We start from the raw sequence: 13,929 nt of genomic DNA, 5'->3' as shown, positions 1-13,929 counted from the left end.
ACAGGGGCACCCTTCCAAGCTACTCACAGGGGCACCCTTCCAAGCGACTCACAGGGCCACCCTTCCAAGCGACTCACAGGGCCACCCTTCCAAGCGACTCACAGGGCCACCCTTCCAAGCTACTCACAGGGCCACCCTTCCAAGCTACTCACAGGGCCACCCTTCCAAGCGACTCACAGGGCCACCCTTCCAAGCTACTCACAGGGCCACCCTTCCAAGCGACTCACAGGGCCACCCTTCCAAGCGACTCACAGGGGCACCCTTCCAAGCGACTCACAGGGGCACCCTTCCAAGCAGGGCCACCCTTCAAAGCTACTCACAGGGGCACCCTTCCAAGCGACTCACAGGGGCACCCTTCCTAGCCCGGCTGCTCCCATACTTCTTTACCTCCCTCCCGGGCCCTGACTCGGCCCCCCCATCTTTGGGAAACCTGTATAAACAGGCCGAGCTCCCTTGCAAAGATCCGCTTCCCTGCAAACACAACAAGGACCGGCCCAAAATAGCCCTTACATTCCAGCCGAGGGGGACAGGGAGGTCGCAGGAAGGAACCGGCCTCTCGGAATTAAGAGGGGGGGCAACGGAATGATGAGTCACTAGTATTCTGCCCCCCCTGCCCCTCACATCAACCCACTCTCCTTCCATGGAATGTCAGGGGCATCCCAAAAACCAGGTGTTCCCAACAGACCTGCATTGATTCTGCTCATTAAAGGGGAAGTACAGAATATTCCTAGGAACGGTTTCATTGCCATTTCCATCAAACGCCTGCCTCCTGCACGCAATACCCATTCTCACCATTCCTGTTTTCAGCTATATGAGTGGGAGCTGCCATACTGGTACCTATGAGTGGGAGCTGCCATACTGGTACCTATATGAGTGGGAGCTGCCATACTGGAACCTATGAGTGGGAGCTGCCATACTGGTACCTATATGAGTGGGAGCTGCCATACTGGTATTCTCACCATTCCTGTATTTATATATATGAGTGGGAGCTGCCATACTGGTACCTATGAGTGGGAGCTGCCATACTGGTACCTATGAGTGGGAGCTGCCATACTGGTACCTATGAGTGGGAGCTGCCATACTGGTACCTATATGAGTAGGAGCTGCCATACTGGTATTCTCACCATTCCTGTATTTATATATATGAGTGGGAGCTGCCATACTGGTACCTATGAGTGGGAGCTGCCATACTGGTACCTATGAGTGGGAGCTGCCATACTGGTACCTATGAGTGGGAGCTGCCATACTGGTACCTATATGAGTGGGAGCTGCCATACTGGTACCTATATGAGTAGGAGCTGCCATACTGGTACCTATATGAGTGGGAGCTGCCATACTGGTACCTATATGAGTGGGAGCTGCCATACTGGTACCTATATGAGTGGGAGCTGCCATACTGGTACCTATATGAGTGGGAGCTGCCATACTGGTACCTATATGAGTGGGAGCTGCCATACTGGTACCTATATGAGTGGGAGCTGCCATACTGGTACCTATATGAGTGGGAGCTGCCATACTGGTACCTATATGAGTGGGAGCTGCCATACTGGTACCTATATGAGTGGGAGCTGCCATACTGGTAGCTTTGGGGGAGGCTTTACTAAAGGAAACAACATGGCAGCTCTCATTTATAGATAAAACCCAGAGATGGCGGAACCTGGCGTCACAAAATATCCAAATGCGTTGGTGATAGCGGCGGTGCAAGTCTGCACGTAGACCAGTAGGCCAAGTCTATGGTTCTGCCCAGAGCAATCACTCAGCAATGGCTCCAGCTCCCTTTCTGGACGGCACCTCTGTCCCTAAACCCAAGGGCACCAGCTGCTGTGCCTCGTCCTTTCCATCAGAACCGTGATTGGTACCAGATGTTCTGCCGCGCTGGCTCGTCTGTCCCCATTGCAGGGAGTGAGAATATTCGGTTTCATTTCTGGCCCCGGGTTCCTTTGGGCCCCGCACACAGTGGTTGGATAGGAGTCAGCACCTTGGTGGCTCAGGGAATGTCTGCCGGGCTAGTCCCCCACGTAGCGACGCCGGGCAATAATGTGTGGGGCAGGGGTCCTACCTACTGGGGGAAATCATTTCTATTTTATCTGCACTGAACTACAACTCCCATCACTGACGGCAACAAACAGCTGAAGGGCTAAAAGCTATGGCAAGGATATCATTAACCCTGGGGTGCAGAAACAGAAGCCCCATTGGCCACAATACTGGGGGATGTAGTATTTACACCTGTGGCCCTCCGGCTGTTGCTGATTTGCTTCCTCTGTTGAGTTGGGACACCGGACCCCCAGCAAGGTACCGCTGTCACTGGGCCAAGAGGGAACATCCCCCATATTCTGGCCTTCATTAGTGGGGCCACCTTGCCCAAATAATGCAATAATGGACCAGTGGTGCCATTTTAAAGAGGTTCACCTTTAAATTAACCTTTAGTATGCTGCAGAGAGGGCTATTCTCAGACAATCTGGAATCTAAGCAGTTATCTGGCTGCTAGGGTGCAAATTATCCTAGCAACCAGCAACTGTTTTGAATGAGATATTGGAATATGAGTAGGAGAGGGCCTGCATAGAAAGATAAGTCATAAAAAGTAACAATAATAAAATTGTAGCCTCACAGAGCAATAGGGTTTGGTTGCCGGGGTCAGTGACCCCCATTTGAAAGCTAGAAAGAAGCAGATTAAAAAAAAAAAGAAGAATAAGGAAGACCAATTGAAAAGTTGCTTATGAGCCATTTTATAACATACAAATGTGTTGCCACAACTGCATATCTGCCCCTACCCTGTCCCTCCTACGCACTATAATGTGTAATATAAATAACCAGTCTATTCAGCAGGAACAGCCAGCGTGCGTGACGTAGGCCCCCGGGGCCCCCCAATCGGCTGTATGTAGCTTTGGTTCAGCAGCTTTGCAGAGATCACTGGCACTGGGCCACAAAAGGATTCTTTCATAGAAAACAACAGAAAGACTTAGAGTGTAAGCTCTATGGGGCAGGGACCCCCTCCCTGTATTTGTATTCCATTATAATATGGTTTCCTGCCTGTTCTATTCAGCCGTTTCCATGCAGCGCTATATAAATACAGATAATACACAGGGAGAGACTGTTCGACAGGTTCAGACTAGGTGCGCAGCTGTCTAAACAGCAGAGTAAAAGGGGTTAACCCGCGGAAAACCATCATGGCGGTGAGGACTAAGGCTGCGCATTGTCCCAGCTTCACTGAAGGGGAAAATGACATGAGCCCCCCCGCAAACAGGACTTGCCTGGGTAATGCCTGGCTATGGTGGGACTCTGTACAGGGGGTTGGGCTATTACAGTGCGACCAGAGGGGCAACTTCACCTTTAAACTCTCACTCCTTGGTTCTTACGGGAGAGGAGACTGTATTTAATCAGATTCTCCCAGTAGGGTGATTGGGTGGGGGGGTCTGCCCAAACCAAAAAATGTAACCTTGCGGAGCCCATAGTGGACATGGGTGCATAGCTTCCCCTTTAATCAGCGCCCGTCTGTCCCTCACCCGATTGTTACTGAACTGCAAGCTCCGAAGTATCTCAGACAGGGCCGTGCCTATTGGCTCTTCCTTTGTATTTCCTTATATTAAACCCAGAGAATAGCAATTATATGGCCCTTGGTGGTCTCTCCTGGCTCAGCGCTTATTGGCACCGGGAGCACTCCATCCGCCCCAGACACCAACGCAGCCCAACTACTGTGCCAAATTGTCTGAATTCCCTAAACCCGTGTCCCTTCACCCTACACACGGAGCTGTACCTGCTCTATATTAGATCCCAGCTATCTTGCCCCCCCCCCAGCCCTTATGTTTTAGGGTACGGTGGCTCAGCGCTTATTGGCACCGGGAGCACTCCATCCGCCCCAGACACCAACGCAGCCCAACTACTGTGCCAAATTGTCTGAATTCCCTAAACCCGTGTCCCCCCACCCTACACACTGAGCTGTACCTGCTCTATATTAGATCCCAGCTATCTTGCCCCCCAGTCCTTATGTTTTAGGGTACAGTGGCTCAGCGCTTATTGGCACCGGGAGCACTCCATCCGCCCCAGAAACCAACGCAGCCCAACTACTGTGCCAAATTGTCTGAATTCCCTAAACCCGTGTCCCCCCACCCTACACACTGAGCTGTACCTGCTCTATATTAGATCCCAGTTATCTTGCCCCCCCCCCTCCAGCCCTTATGTTTTAGGGTACGGTGGCTCAGCGCTTATTGGCACCGGGAGCACTCCATCCGCCCCAGACACCAACGAAACCCAATTACTGTGCCAAATTGTCTGAATTCCCTAAACCCGTGTCCCCCCACCCTACACACTGAGCTGTACCTGCTCTATATTAGATCCCAGCTATCTTGCCCCCCAGTCCTTATGTTTTAGGGTACAGTGGCTCAGCGCTTATTGGCACCGGGAGCACTCCATCTGCCCCAGACACAAACGTAGCCAAACTACTGTGCCAAATTGAATTCCCTAAACCCGTGTCCCCCCCCACCCTCCCATCCTACACAGTGAGCTGTACCTGCTCTATATTAGATCCCAGCTATCTTGCCCCCACCCCCACCCCAGCTTTTATGTTTTAGGGTACGGTGGCCCAGTGGTTATTCATGAGCTCAGCACTGCAGCTTTGCCCGACAGGGGAAGCTGGGACTTGTACTGGAACCTACTGGTTGGACATGGGTGATTTAATAGGGGCCCCCAAAGATCCCAAACCCCATAGGCCCCCTGAGCCAGTGTTACCCATAATCCTCCCCACCGCTGGGTGCATATTTCGCCCGTGGAACAAGATGGTTTTGGTTAGAATCTCAGCATCTTACAGGAACCGTGGGCAGCGCTGGCAGCCGGCGTCCATATCCCAAAGCCCCAGTGGTTAAACTGCCCTGCCAAGGGCCTGGCTCTCATTCCCAGAGACTGAATGAGCCCAGAAAGGCTTCGGAGGCCCCTCGGCTCCCTCTGTGCCAATGCAAGCGGCGCTGCCAGAGAGAAGAACAACAGATAATTATGCGGCTCTCAGCTTGCGACCAAGTGTTTACTCCATCTTGGCCTCTGTCCCTCTGGGCACCGGGCACCGGGCACCGGGCACTTACACAGCTCCCTCTTCTGCAAAAGAACAGGCTGATCCCAGGCGCTGGGACGGGCGGCCAGAACCTGGTTCTATTAAAGAGAAGCTGCTGAAATCCTTCAAATCAGTCAGTCAGGATATTTGTTATGAATTATACAGGTATGGGATCCCTTATCCGGAAACCCATTATCCAGAAAGTTCCGAATTACGGAAAGGCCATCTCCCATAGACTCCATTATGAGCAAATAATTCTAATTTTTAAAAATGATTCCCTTTTCTCTGTAATAATAAAACAGTACCTGTACTTGATCCCAACTAAGATATAATTACCCCTTATTGGGGCAGAACAGCCCTATTGGGTTTATTTAATGGTTAAATGATTCCCTTTTCTCTGTAATAATAAAACAGTATCTGTACTTGATCCCAACTAAGATATAATTACCCCTTATTGGGGCAGAACAGCCCTATTGGGTTTATTTAATGGTTAAATGATTCCCTTTTCTCTGTAATAATAAAACAGTATCTGTACTTGATCCCAACTAAGATATAATTACCCCTTATTGGGGCAGAACAGCCCTATTGGGTTTATTTCATGGTTAAATGATTCCCTTTTCTCTGTAATAATAAAACAGTATCTGTACTTGATCCCAACTAAGATATAATTACCCCTTATTGGGGCAGAACAGCCCTATTGGGTTTATTTAATGGTTAAATGATTCCCTTTTCTCTGTAATAATAAAACAGGACCTGTACTTGATCCCAACTAAGATATAATTACCCCTTATTGGGGCAGAACAGCCCTATTGGGTTTATTTCATGGTTAAATGATTCCCTTTTCTCTGTAATAATAAAACAGTACCTGTACTTGATCCCAACTAAGATATAATTACCCCTTATTGGGGGCAGAACAGCCCTATTGGGTTTATTTAATGGTTAAATGATTCCCTTTTCTCTGTAATAATAAAACAGTACCTGTACTTGATCCCAACTAAGATATAATTACCCCTTATTGGGGCAGAACAGCCCTATTGGGTTTATTTCATGGTTATATGATTCCTTTTTCTCTGTAATTTTTATTTTTATTGTAGCCATTTTTACTCCAGATTCCAGAGAGTAAAACGGATCAGAACTTCCCATAGAGACATACAGGGAAGCCATTATTATAAAAATGATAATGTAAATAATAATCATTGGCTGCCTTCCCATTCCACTATGAGTGAGGGCAATAGCAGCCCTATGCAAGGCAAGCGTTAGCCCCCTGCGCCCCCAACCTCTTATCCTTCTAGAACATTCCATCCATTGTCCAGCCCATGCCAGCGGCATCATACGAGTGGCCCATGGTTAGGCATGTCCGCTGGCACCCTACATTGGCACATTCTGTTCTGAGCATCACAGTATATCAGTATGGGGCGCCCACCCTTACACGGGCCTTGGGGCGCCCACCCTTACACGGGCCTTGGGGCGCCCACCCTTACACGGGCCTTGGGGCGCCCACCCTTACACGGGCCTTGGGGCGCCCACCCTTACACGGGCCTTGGGGCGCCCACCCTTACACGGGCCTTGGGGCGCCCACCCTTACACGGGCCTTGGGGCGCCCACCCTTACACGGGCCTTGGGGCGCCCACCCTTACACGGGCCTGGGACAAATATTGTGGGGGGGGGGGGCAGTAGTCCTACAACAAAGCAGAAGAGCCGGTGGAGGCGGTTCCGCACATGGAGCTTGGCAAGTGCAGAATCTGGCACGGCGCTCAATTCTTTTCTCTTGGAAAAATCGAAGTCACTAGTCAAGGGCAGAAAATTACTAGTCAGGAGGGAGTTCCGACTCAATGCTCCACTTACCCGCTATGTTTTCTTTCTCGCTACAGTCTAGTGGAACTTTCCAGCGCTCTATAAATAAATACGGCGCTTGTCACTTACGGCGAGACTACGGGCGGAGCCATATTGGATGGCGGACATGCGCTTTCCCCGGGGGCCATAGATTTGCCACTCTTGGCCCAGTATTTTAAACAGACAAGTTTTGGTTTTACTTCCCCTTAAGAAAAATCCTCCACCCTGGACCCTACTTTCCCACTTGGGGGAAGGATAACTGAACCAAATGCAATTAGTAGGTTTGCACTGTGCCCCCCTATATCCAAACTCCATCTACTATAATCGCTGAGGCCTGATCCTATTGGCTGTTTGCTGCATAACGAAGCCCCAAATCTCAACTGTGATTGGCTGCTGCCAAAGCAGAGCAAATACTCATAGGGAGGTGGCTGTGGTACCTTACAACCAATCACTTTAGTAAGTGGCACACAGGGCCCCTATACACCGGGGGCCCCGCAGCAGTTGGCTTCCTTTATGAGTTATAAATATATTTTTAGGCGTTCGCCCCGTCGCACTCCATCGGCCAATAAAGAAATCTCCTATTAAAGTTATTTTCGTTCATAGGAAAAATGTATTTCAGCAAACAATATGCCAGGACAATTCCACGGGCACAATATAAACGCTGCCCCGGTGCCGCACATACACCCTCACGGCTCCTATAAAAACCCAGGCCAGCAAAGTCATTCTAGAAGTTTCCGTGCCGCTTCTGACCGACGTCTTTAGAACAAACACGGTATAAATAGAATTTTCCACTGTTTTGTTTTTTTTTTTTTACGGAGCCAGATAAAAAGACTGGCAGATAGAGGAAAGAGACATAAACGGCTGGGAAGGACCTCGGGTTCTGGACCAGGAATTAAATATTTCGAGTCCTTCTGGAGCGCAGGATCGGGAACGCCGCCAGGCCCGGTGTTTAGACTGACTCTATTGGCCGCTCCGACCATATTTATAGCCTGTAGGTTTATATATTCTCCCCCCTCGCCACTGTAATTACAGCAAGAGAGCTGGTTATACAGCACAATGGGGAACTGATTAGAATTAAAGGGGAACTCAACCTCCCTATTCTATTAAGCACAATGCAACTTTCCAATACATGTTTGCATGTTCTTTAAAGGGGAGGTTCACCTTTGAAATTAACAAATTATAAGAAATAAATAAATAGAATAGGCAATTCTGTCATTTACTTAATCTATTAGCCATTTTCTTTTAACTCTTTGCAGCTTTCAAAACGGGGGTCACTGACCCCGGCAACCAAACCCTATTGCTCTGTGAGGCTCCAGTTTTATTGTTATTGTTACTTTTTATTCCTTATCTTTCTATTCAGCCCCCTCTCTTATTTATATACCAGTCTCTAATTGAAACCACACCTTGGTTGCTGAGCTAACTTGGACCCTAGCAACCAGATAGCTGCTGAAACGCCAAACTGGAGAGCTGAGGAACAAAAACTGAAATAATTAAAAAACTACAAATAATAAAAAATGAAGACCAATTGCAAATTGTCTCAGAATATTACTCTCTACATTCTACTAAAGGTTAACTATCCCTTTAATAAATGTAAGTGCTTTTCCTTTACCAATGCTGGAAAGTTGCTTAGAATTACATTGTGCTCTCGATCTGGGATAGAGTTTCCCCTTTAATAGCAAAGGCCGCCGGGCAGAGAGAGATAAGGAGCGCTGGGTCCCCAAGGGACTAAATGACATTTACGCCCGGAACGGAAAGTGACAGGTGCTTATCACAAAGCCGCAGTGTAAATAGAAACAAGCCCTGGGCATTGTGGGTAGGCAAAGCCTAAGCCTGTTGTTCTGATTCTGAGATTATCCAGAACCGGTGCCGCAGGGATGTGTATATAGAGTAACAATGGGCTTATGGCAGCGGCCAGCTGGGTCTTATATCACACAGGAACAATGTAACAAGATACACTGTGTATATAATAAAGCTTTGTATCCGCTTGCAGCGTTACACAAGGCACGGAGCTGCCATATTGTTTGCCTTATTTTAGGCTATGCTGACCCTAATACGGGAGATTACTAAAGGCAACATTAACAATATGAGTAGGAAGCAGTATGGCACCTCCGTATGAGTTGCACAAAGGGGCAGCTGTGTATTTCCGTCACTCTCGACCCCACTTTGGCCACATTGCCAGGGCCCCGAGTGGGACATTTCCTATGACTGTTCCGGATTTATGGCTATACGGAGCGGGGATTATGTCAGAATGTTATAAGGCAATAGCCCCCCGGCACTAAAGGGAAAATGTGAATGGAGACGGGAGGCTGCAGACAAAGCAGCAAGGTTCCTGCCAACTGTGATGTCAGGGTTGGGCCCCGAGGTGTCTATGGGCCGGGCCGGCTTATCAGCCAAACTGGCCAGTATTCCTGTCTCCATTCACTCATTCTATAGACACGGAGCCACATCCCCGCAGCCACGTGGAACAGGCGCCCAAGGTTTGGCCACTCATGACAGAGCTTTTATTGGTCTAGTTCAGCACTGAAACATCCCATTGGCTACCAGTTCACAGGCTTGGCTAGCAGGACGATTTAGACATTTTAACCCGCCCCTTCTCCACCTGCACCCAACCCTAACCCGCCCCTTCTCCACCTGCACCCAACCCTAACCCGCCCCTTCTCCACCTGCACCCAAGCCTAACCTGACCCCTTCTCCACCTGCACCCAAGCCTAACCTGACCCCTTCTCCACCTGCACCCAAGCCTAACCTGACCCCTTCTCCACCTGCACCCAAGCCTAACCTGACCCCTTCTCCACCTGCACCCAACCCTAACCCGCCCCTCCTCCACCTGCACCCAAGCCTAACCTGACCCCTTCTCCACCTGCACCCAAGCCTAACCTGACCCCTTCTCCACCTGCACCCAAGCCTAACCTGACCCCTTCTCCACCTGCACCCAAGCCTAACCTGACCCCTTCTCCACCTGCACCCAAGCCTAACCTGACCCCTTCTCCACCTGCACCCAAGCCTAACCTGACCCACCTGCGGCTTTGCATCTATTTATAGACCCGAGCCTATGACATCACTGAGGGGGCGGGGCAGGCACGCACCTATAAATAGACACTGCCAGACCCAGATGTGGGGCTCAGTTAGGTCGCGGGCGGGGAGGGAGGCAAAAGGGCTCGAACCCGCCCCTGACCCGCTTTTGATGTTGCGTTGCCAGCCTAATCCCGCACGTACCGCATCACTAATACAAACATAAACCCTGGCGTAAGCCTGTAACTGTGGCGTATGTAGTAGGGCTAAGGAATAGGGTGAAGACACACAGAGCTACTAGTAGCAGCTACTAAAACAGACAATGCTGATCATTTACTGATAACTGTCTCCATGTGGTTTAGCAGAGGCAATTCTCAGTATTGTCTAGGGCAGGGGATTTTTTGACGTTTAGTAGCTGTGACAAGTAGCTGCTACTAAGTAGCTCCATGTGTTTTCACCCTTATGGAACAAGGACTTCCCCAACATGTACATCAGCCCTCGCTGGTCTACTCCATTCACCTTCTGGGTCAGGCTGTTTTGGTACCTGCCAGCAGAGCATTTCAAGTAAAGGGCCCCAGCGCATCCCATCAAACACCAGCAATGGAACAAGGACTTACCCTACTGAAGCTGATCATTTGTGATACAAGGAGAGGGGCCACACCAAGCGGAGATCATTTCACCGGGTCACCCTGGGTCAGTCGTCCCTTTGTGCCGAGCAATCTGTACAGAACAGGAACACATTTCTTTTTATCAGTGAGGTTCTTACCCATGACCCGAATGTTACTTCTTACACGGACTGCCCATAGTATGCACAGAGCAATATACAGTACATACCAGGGCAGGTAGGTAGCCACTAGCCCCAAGGGGAACTTGCCCAGACATCTGTAGGAGGCACTTACTGACCCAATAGAAATGCTTCGATCTGTCGGCTATGGGTTGGAACGGACCCGGTTTCCCTTTGTGTTTTGTTTCCTAGGAGGCCAGAGATATTTACTTTGCTTTGCTGCTCGTAGCCGACTCTCTAGTGAGCAAAACTACAGATTCCGGAGTGACAGATTTACTGCCCCAAAAGACTGACTGTCAGCCACAGAAGCCCCCACCGGCCTCTCTATGGGAAGAACCGAGAGCTTCTAAGGGAAAGCAGTAACCAAGGCTCCTCCATAGGGGACTCACTTACTGGAGCCTCCAGTCCCAACTGATAGTGGGATTCTATGGGATCTCAGGGGATTCTGGGAGTTGTAGTGTAACAAGAGCTGGAGAAAAGCAGATTAAACATGGCTGATTTGTGTAATTATTTGTACAAAGCCAGAGGCCCTGTCTTGCCCCAAGCCACACATTCAGTGGAAATATGCCCCCCCCCCCAGGGCAGAGCCGTAAATTACAGCGAGCGGAGACGAAAGTTCCAATGTTTGTCAGGACAAATCCCATTTGCGTAACCAAAGCGCCTATGGGAGCCATGTATGGGCAGGAAAGCCGAGGTGGGCACTCCGGTTCCTCCGGGTAAGGTCAGCGCGAGGTGCAGGGAGTGGGGGTTATTAAGCTGCGGGGGGGGGGGGCAAGGTTATACTAAGTGCATCCCTCCAGCACCGTCATTCAGCCCCAGCCAGTGGGCTGCAGCTTGGACTCCATTCATTTTAGTAGCAGCAGCTATTCTGTATTGCTGGGGGGCCATGAAGGGGGGGGGCCTAGGTGCCTGCAGTACAGACTGGCGTGTGTGACAATGACCTACAGTATCACTCACTGTGTCTCCAACCTCTCTCTCTGGTTCCCACGGGGAATTAACTGGGCACCGGCACCTCCTCACTGAGAGCCATCAGCGCCCATCTGTCAGTGGCACAATACATCAAAGGGCCCGGGCCCCCGGCTCTCACTGCGACGGGCTATTGTGGCTCCAAGGAGGTGACTCACTCACAGTTATGGGGGGGGGGTGAGAGAAGGGAAAGCAATCTCTGTACAGAGCAATGCGCTGCAAGGATCTCAATACAAAGCAATGCGCTGCAAGGATCTCAATACAAAGCAATGCGCTGCAGGGATCTCAATACAAAGCAATGCGCTGCAGGGATCTCAATACAAAGCAATGCGCTGCAGGGATCTCCGTACAAAGCAATGCGCTGCAGGGATCTCAATACAAAGCAATGCGCTGCAGGGATCTCAATACAAAGCAATGCGCTGCAGGGATCTCAATACAAAGCAATGCGCTGCAGGGATCTCAATACAAAGCAATGCGCTGCAGGGATCTCAATACAAAGCAATGCGCTGCAGGGATCTCAATACAAAGCAATGCGCTGCAGGGATCTCCGTACAAAGCAATGCGCTGCAGGGATCTCAATACAAAGCAATGCGCTGCAGGGATCTCAATACAAAGCAATGCGCTGCAGGGATCTCCGTACAAAGCAATGCGCTGCAGGGATCTCCGTACAAAGCAATGCGCTGCAGGGATCTCCGTACAAAGCAATGCGCTGCAGGGATCTCAATACAAAGCAATGCGCTGCAGGGATCTCAATACAAAGCAATGCGCTGCAGGGATCTCAATACAAAGCAATGCGCTGCAGGGATCTCCGTACAAAGCAATGCGCTGCAGGGATCTCCGTACAAAGCAATGCGCTGCAGAGATCTCCGTACAAAGCAATGCGCTGCAGGGATCTCCGTACAAAGCAATGCGCTGCAGGGATCTCCGTACAAAGCAATGCGCTGCAGGGATCTCTATACAAAGCAATGCGCTGCAGGGATCTCCGTACAAAGCAATGCGCTGCAGGGATCTCCGTACAAAGCAATGCGCTGCAGGGATCTCCGTACAAAGCAATGCGCTGCAGGGATCTCTATACAAAGCAATGCGCTGCAGGGATCTCTATACAAAGCAATGCGCTGCAGGGATCTCTGTACTTGATATTTACAAATAACTAAATATAAATATATAAAGTGATTGTATAAACAGTGGTTTTGCTTCCCCTGCGATGCTCAGGTCACTTATCTCACATAACTATAGCTTCTTATAAAAACATTGTAATCTTTCCATAAAGCCATTAAATACAAAAAAAACAAAAGACGACCGACTACAAATCTCACTTAACTTTCCGTTGGAAATAGCAGCTTCCAATTAACCTATTTTTCAATGTCACCGATCAGAAGCCCACGGGGACCGTTAGCGCCGCGGGATAAAGGGGCCCAGTCACTTTGCTGCCACTTTCATGAAGTCATTTGGAGAACAGGAAAGTCTGGCGCTGCCGCGCGTCACTGTGATTTATCACCTTTCAGCCTTATATAAACCACCTAGCGCAACACAATAACACAATCACGCTCATTTATTCATTTACCTGGGGGTCAGTAATCATGGAGCAAGAATGCGGGGGCCACCTGCCCGGGACTGGGTCCCCTGAGCCCATTCCTTGTATGTAAACAATTCCTACTCACTGGCACGCTAAAGGCCAACTAAACTGCATTTGTACTTCTACTTATCCCTATGAGAGCAGGGCAGGCAGTAACCCTTCCAACACTTTCCCCTGTCTCTGCCCCTATATATTAGGTACCTACCTAGTGCTACCAACCCCTATTTCTGTAGGGAAATGAGAGCAGGGCAGGCAGTAACCCTTCCAACACTTTCCCCTGTCTCTGCCCCTATATATTAGGTACCTACCTAGTGCTACCAACCCCTATTTCTGTAGGGAAATGAGAGCAGGGCAGGCAGTAACCCTTCCAACACTTTCCCCTGTCTCTGCCCCTATATATTAGGTACCTACCTAGTGCTACCAACCCCTATTTCTGTAGGGAAATGAGAGCAGGGCAGGCAGTAACCCTTCCAACACTTTCCCCTGTCTCTGCCCCTATATATTAGGTACCTACCTAGTGCTACCAACCCCTATTTCTGTAGGGAAATGAGAGCAGGGCAGGCAGTAACCCTTCCAACACTTTCCCCTGTCTCTGCCCCTATATATTAGGTACCTACCTAGTGCTACCAACCCCTATTTCTGTAGGGAAATGAGAGCAGGGCAGGCAGTAACCCTTCCAACACTTTCCTCTGTCTCTGCCCCTATATATTAGGTACC

At 49.8% G+C, this 13,929-nt stretch overlaps 1 protein-coding gene across 3 annotated transcripts in view; it reads right to left on the bottom strand.

Annotated features, from left to right (window-relative positions):
• il11ra (interleukin 11 receptor subunit alpha) overlaps window positions 1-13,929 on the bottom strand; it is a 60,166-nt gene that overhangs the window by 42,026 nt on the left and 4,211 nt on the right. For all 3 annotated transcript variants that reach the window (XM_031898474.1, XM_031898527.1, NM_001100282.1), the window contains 1 exon segment: window positions 10,504-10,606. In XM_031898474.1, the coding sequence (XP_031754334.1) occupies window positions 10,504-10,521 (18 nt within the window). In that variant the 5' untranslated portion in view covers window positions 10,522-10,606.

This window comes from Xenopus tropicalis, chromosome 1 (genome assembly GCF_000004195.4).
Source record: "Xenopus tropicalis strain Nigerian chromosome 1, UCB_Xtro_10.0, whole genome shotgun sequence".
In the NCBI taxonomy this organism is placed as follows: Eukaryota; Metazoa; Chordata; class Amphibia; order Anura; family Pipidae; genus Xenopus; species Xenopus tropicalis.
The sequence above is the reverse complement of the archived record's forward strand: the minus strand, read 5'-3'. Positions and strand labels throughout refer to the sequence as shown.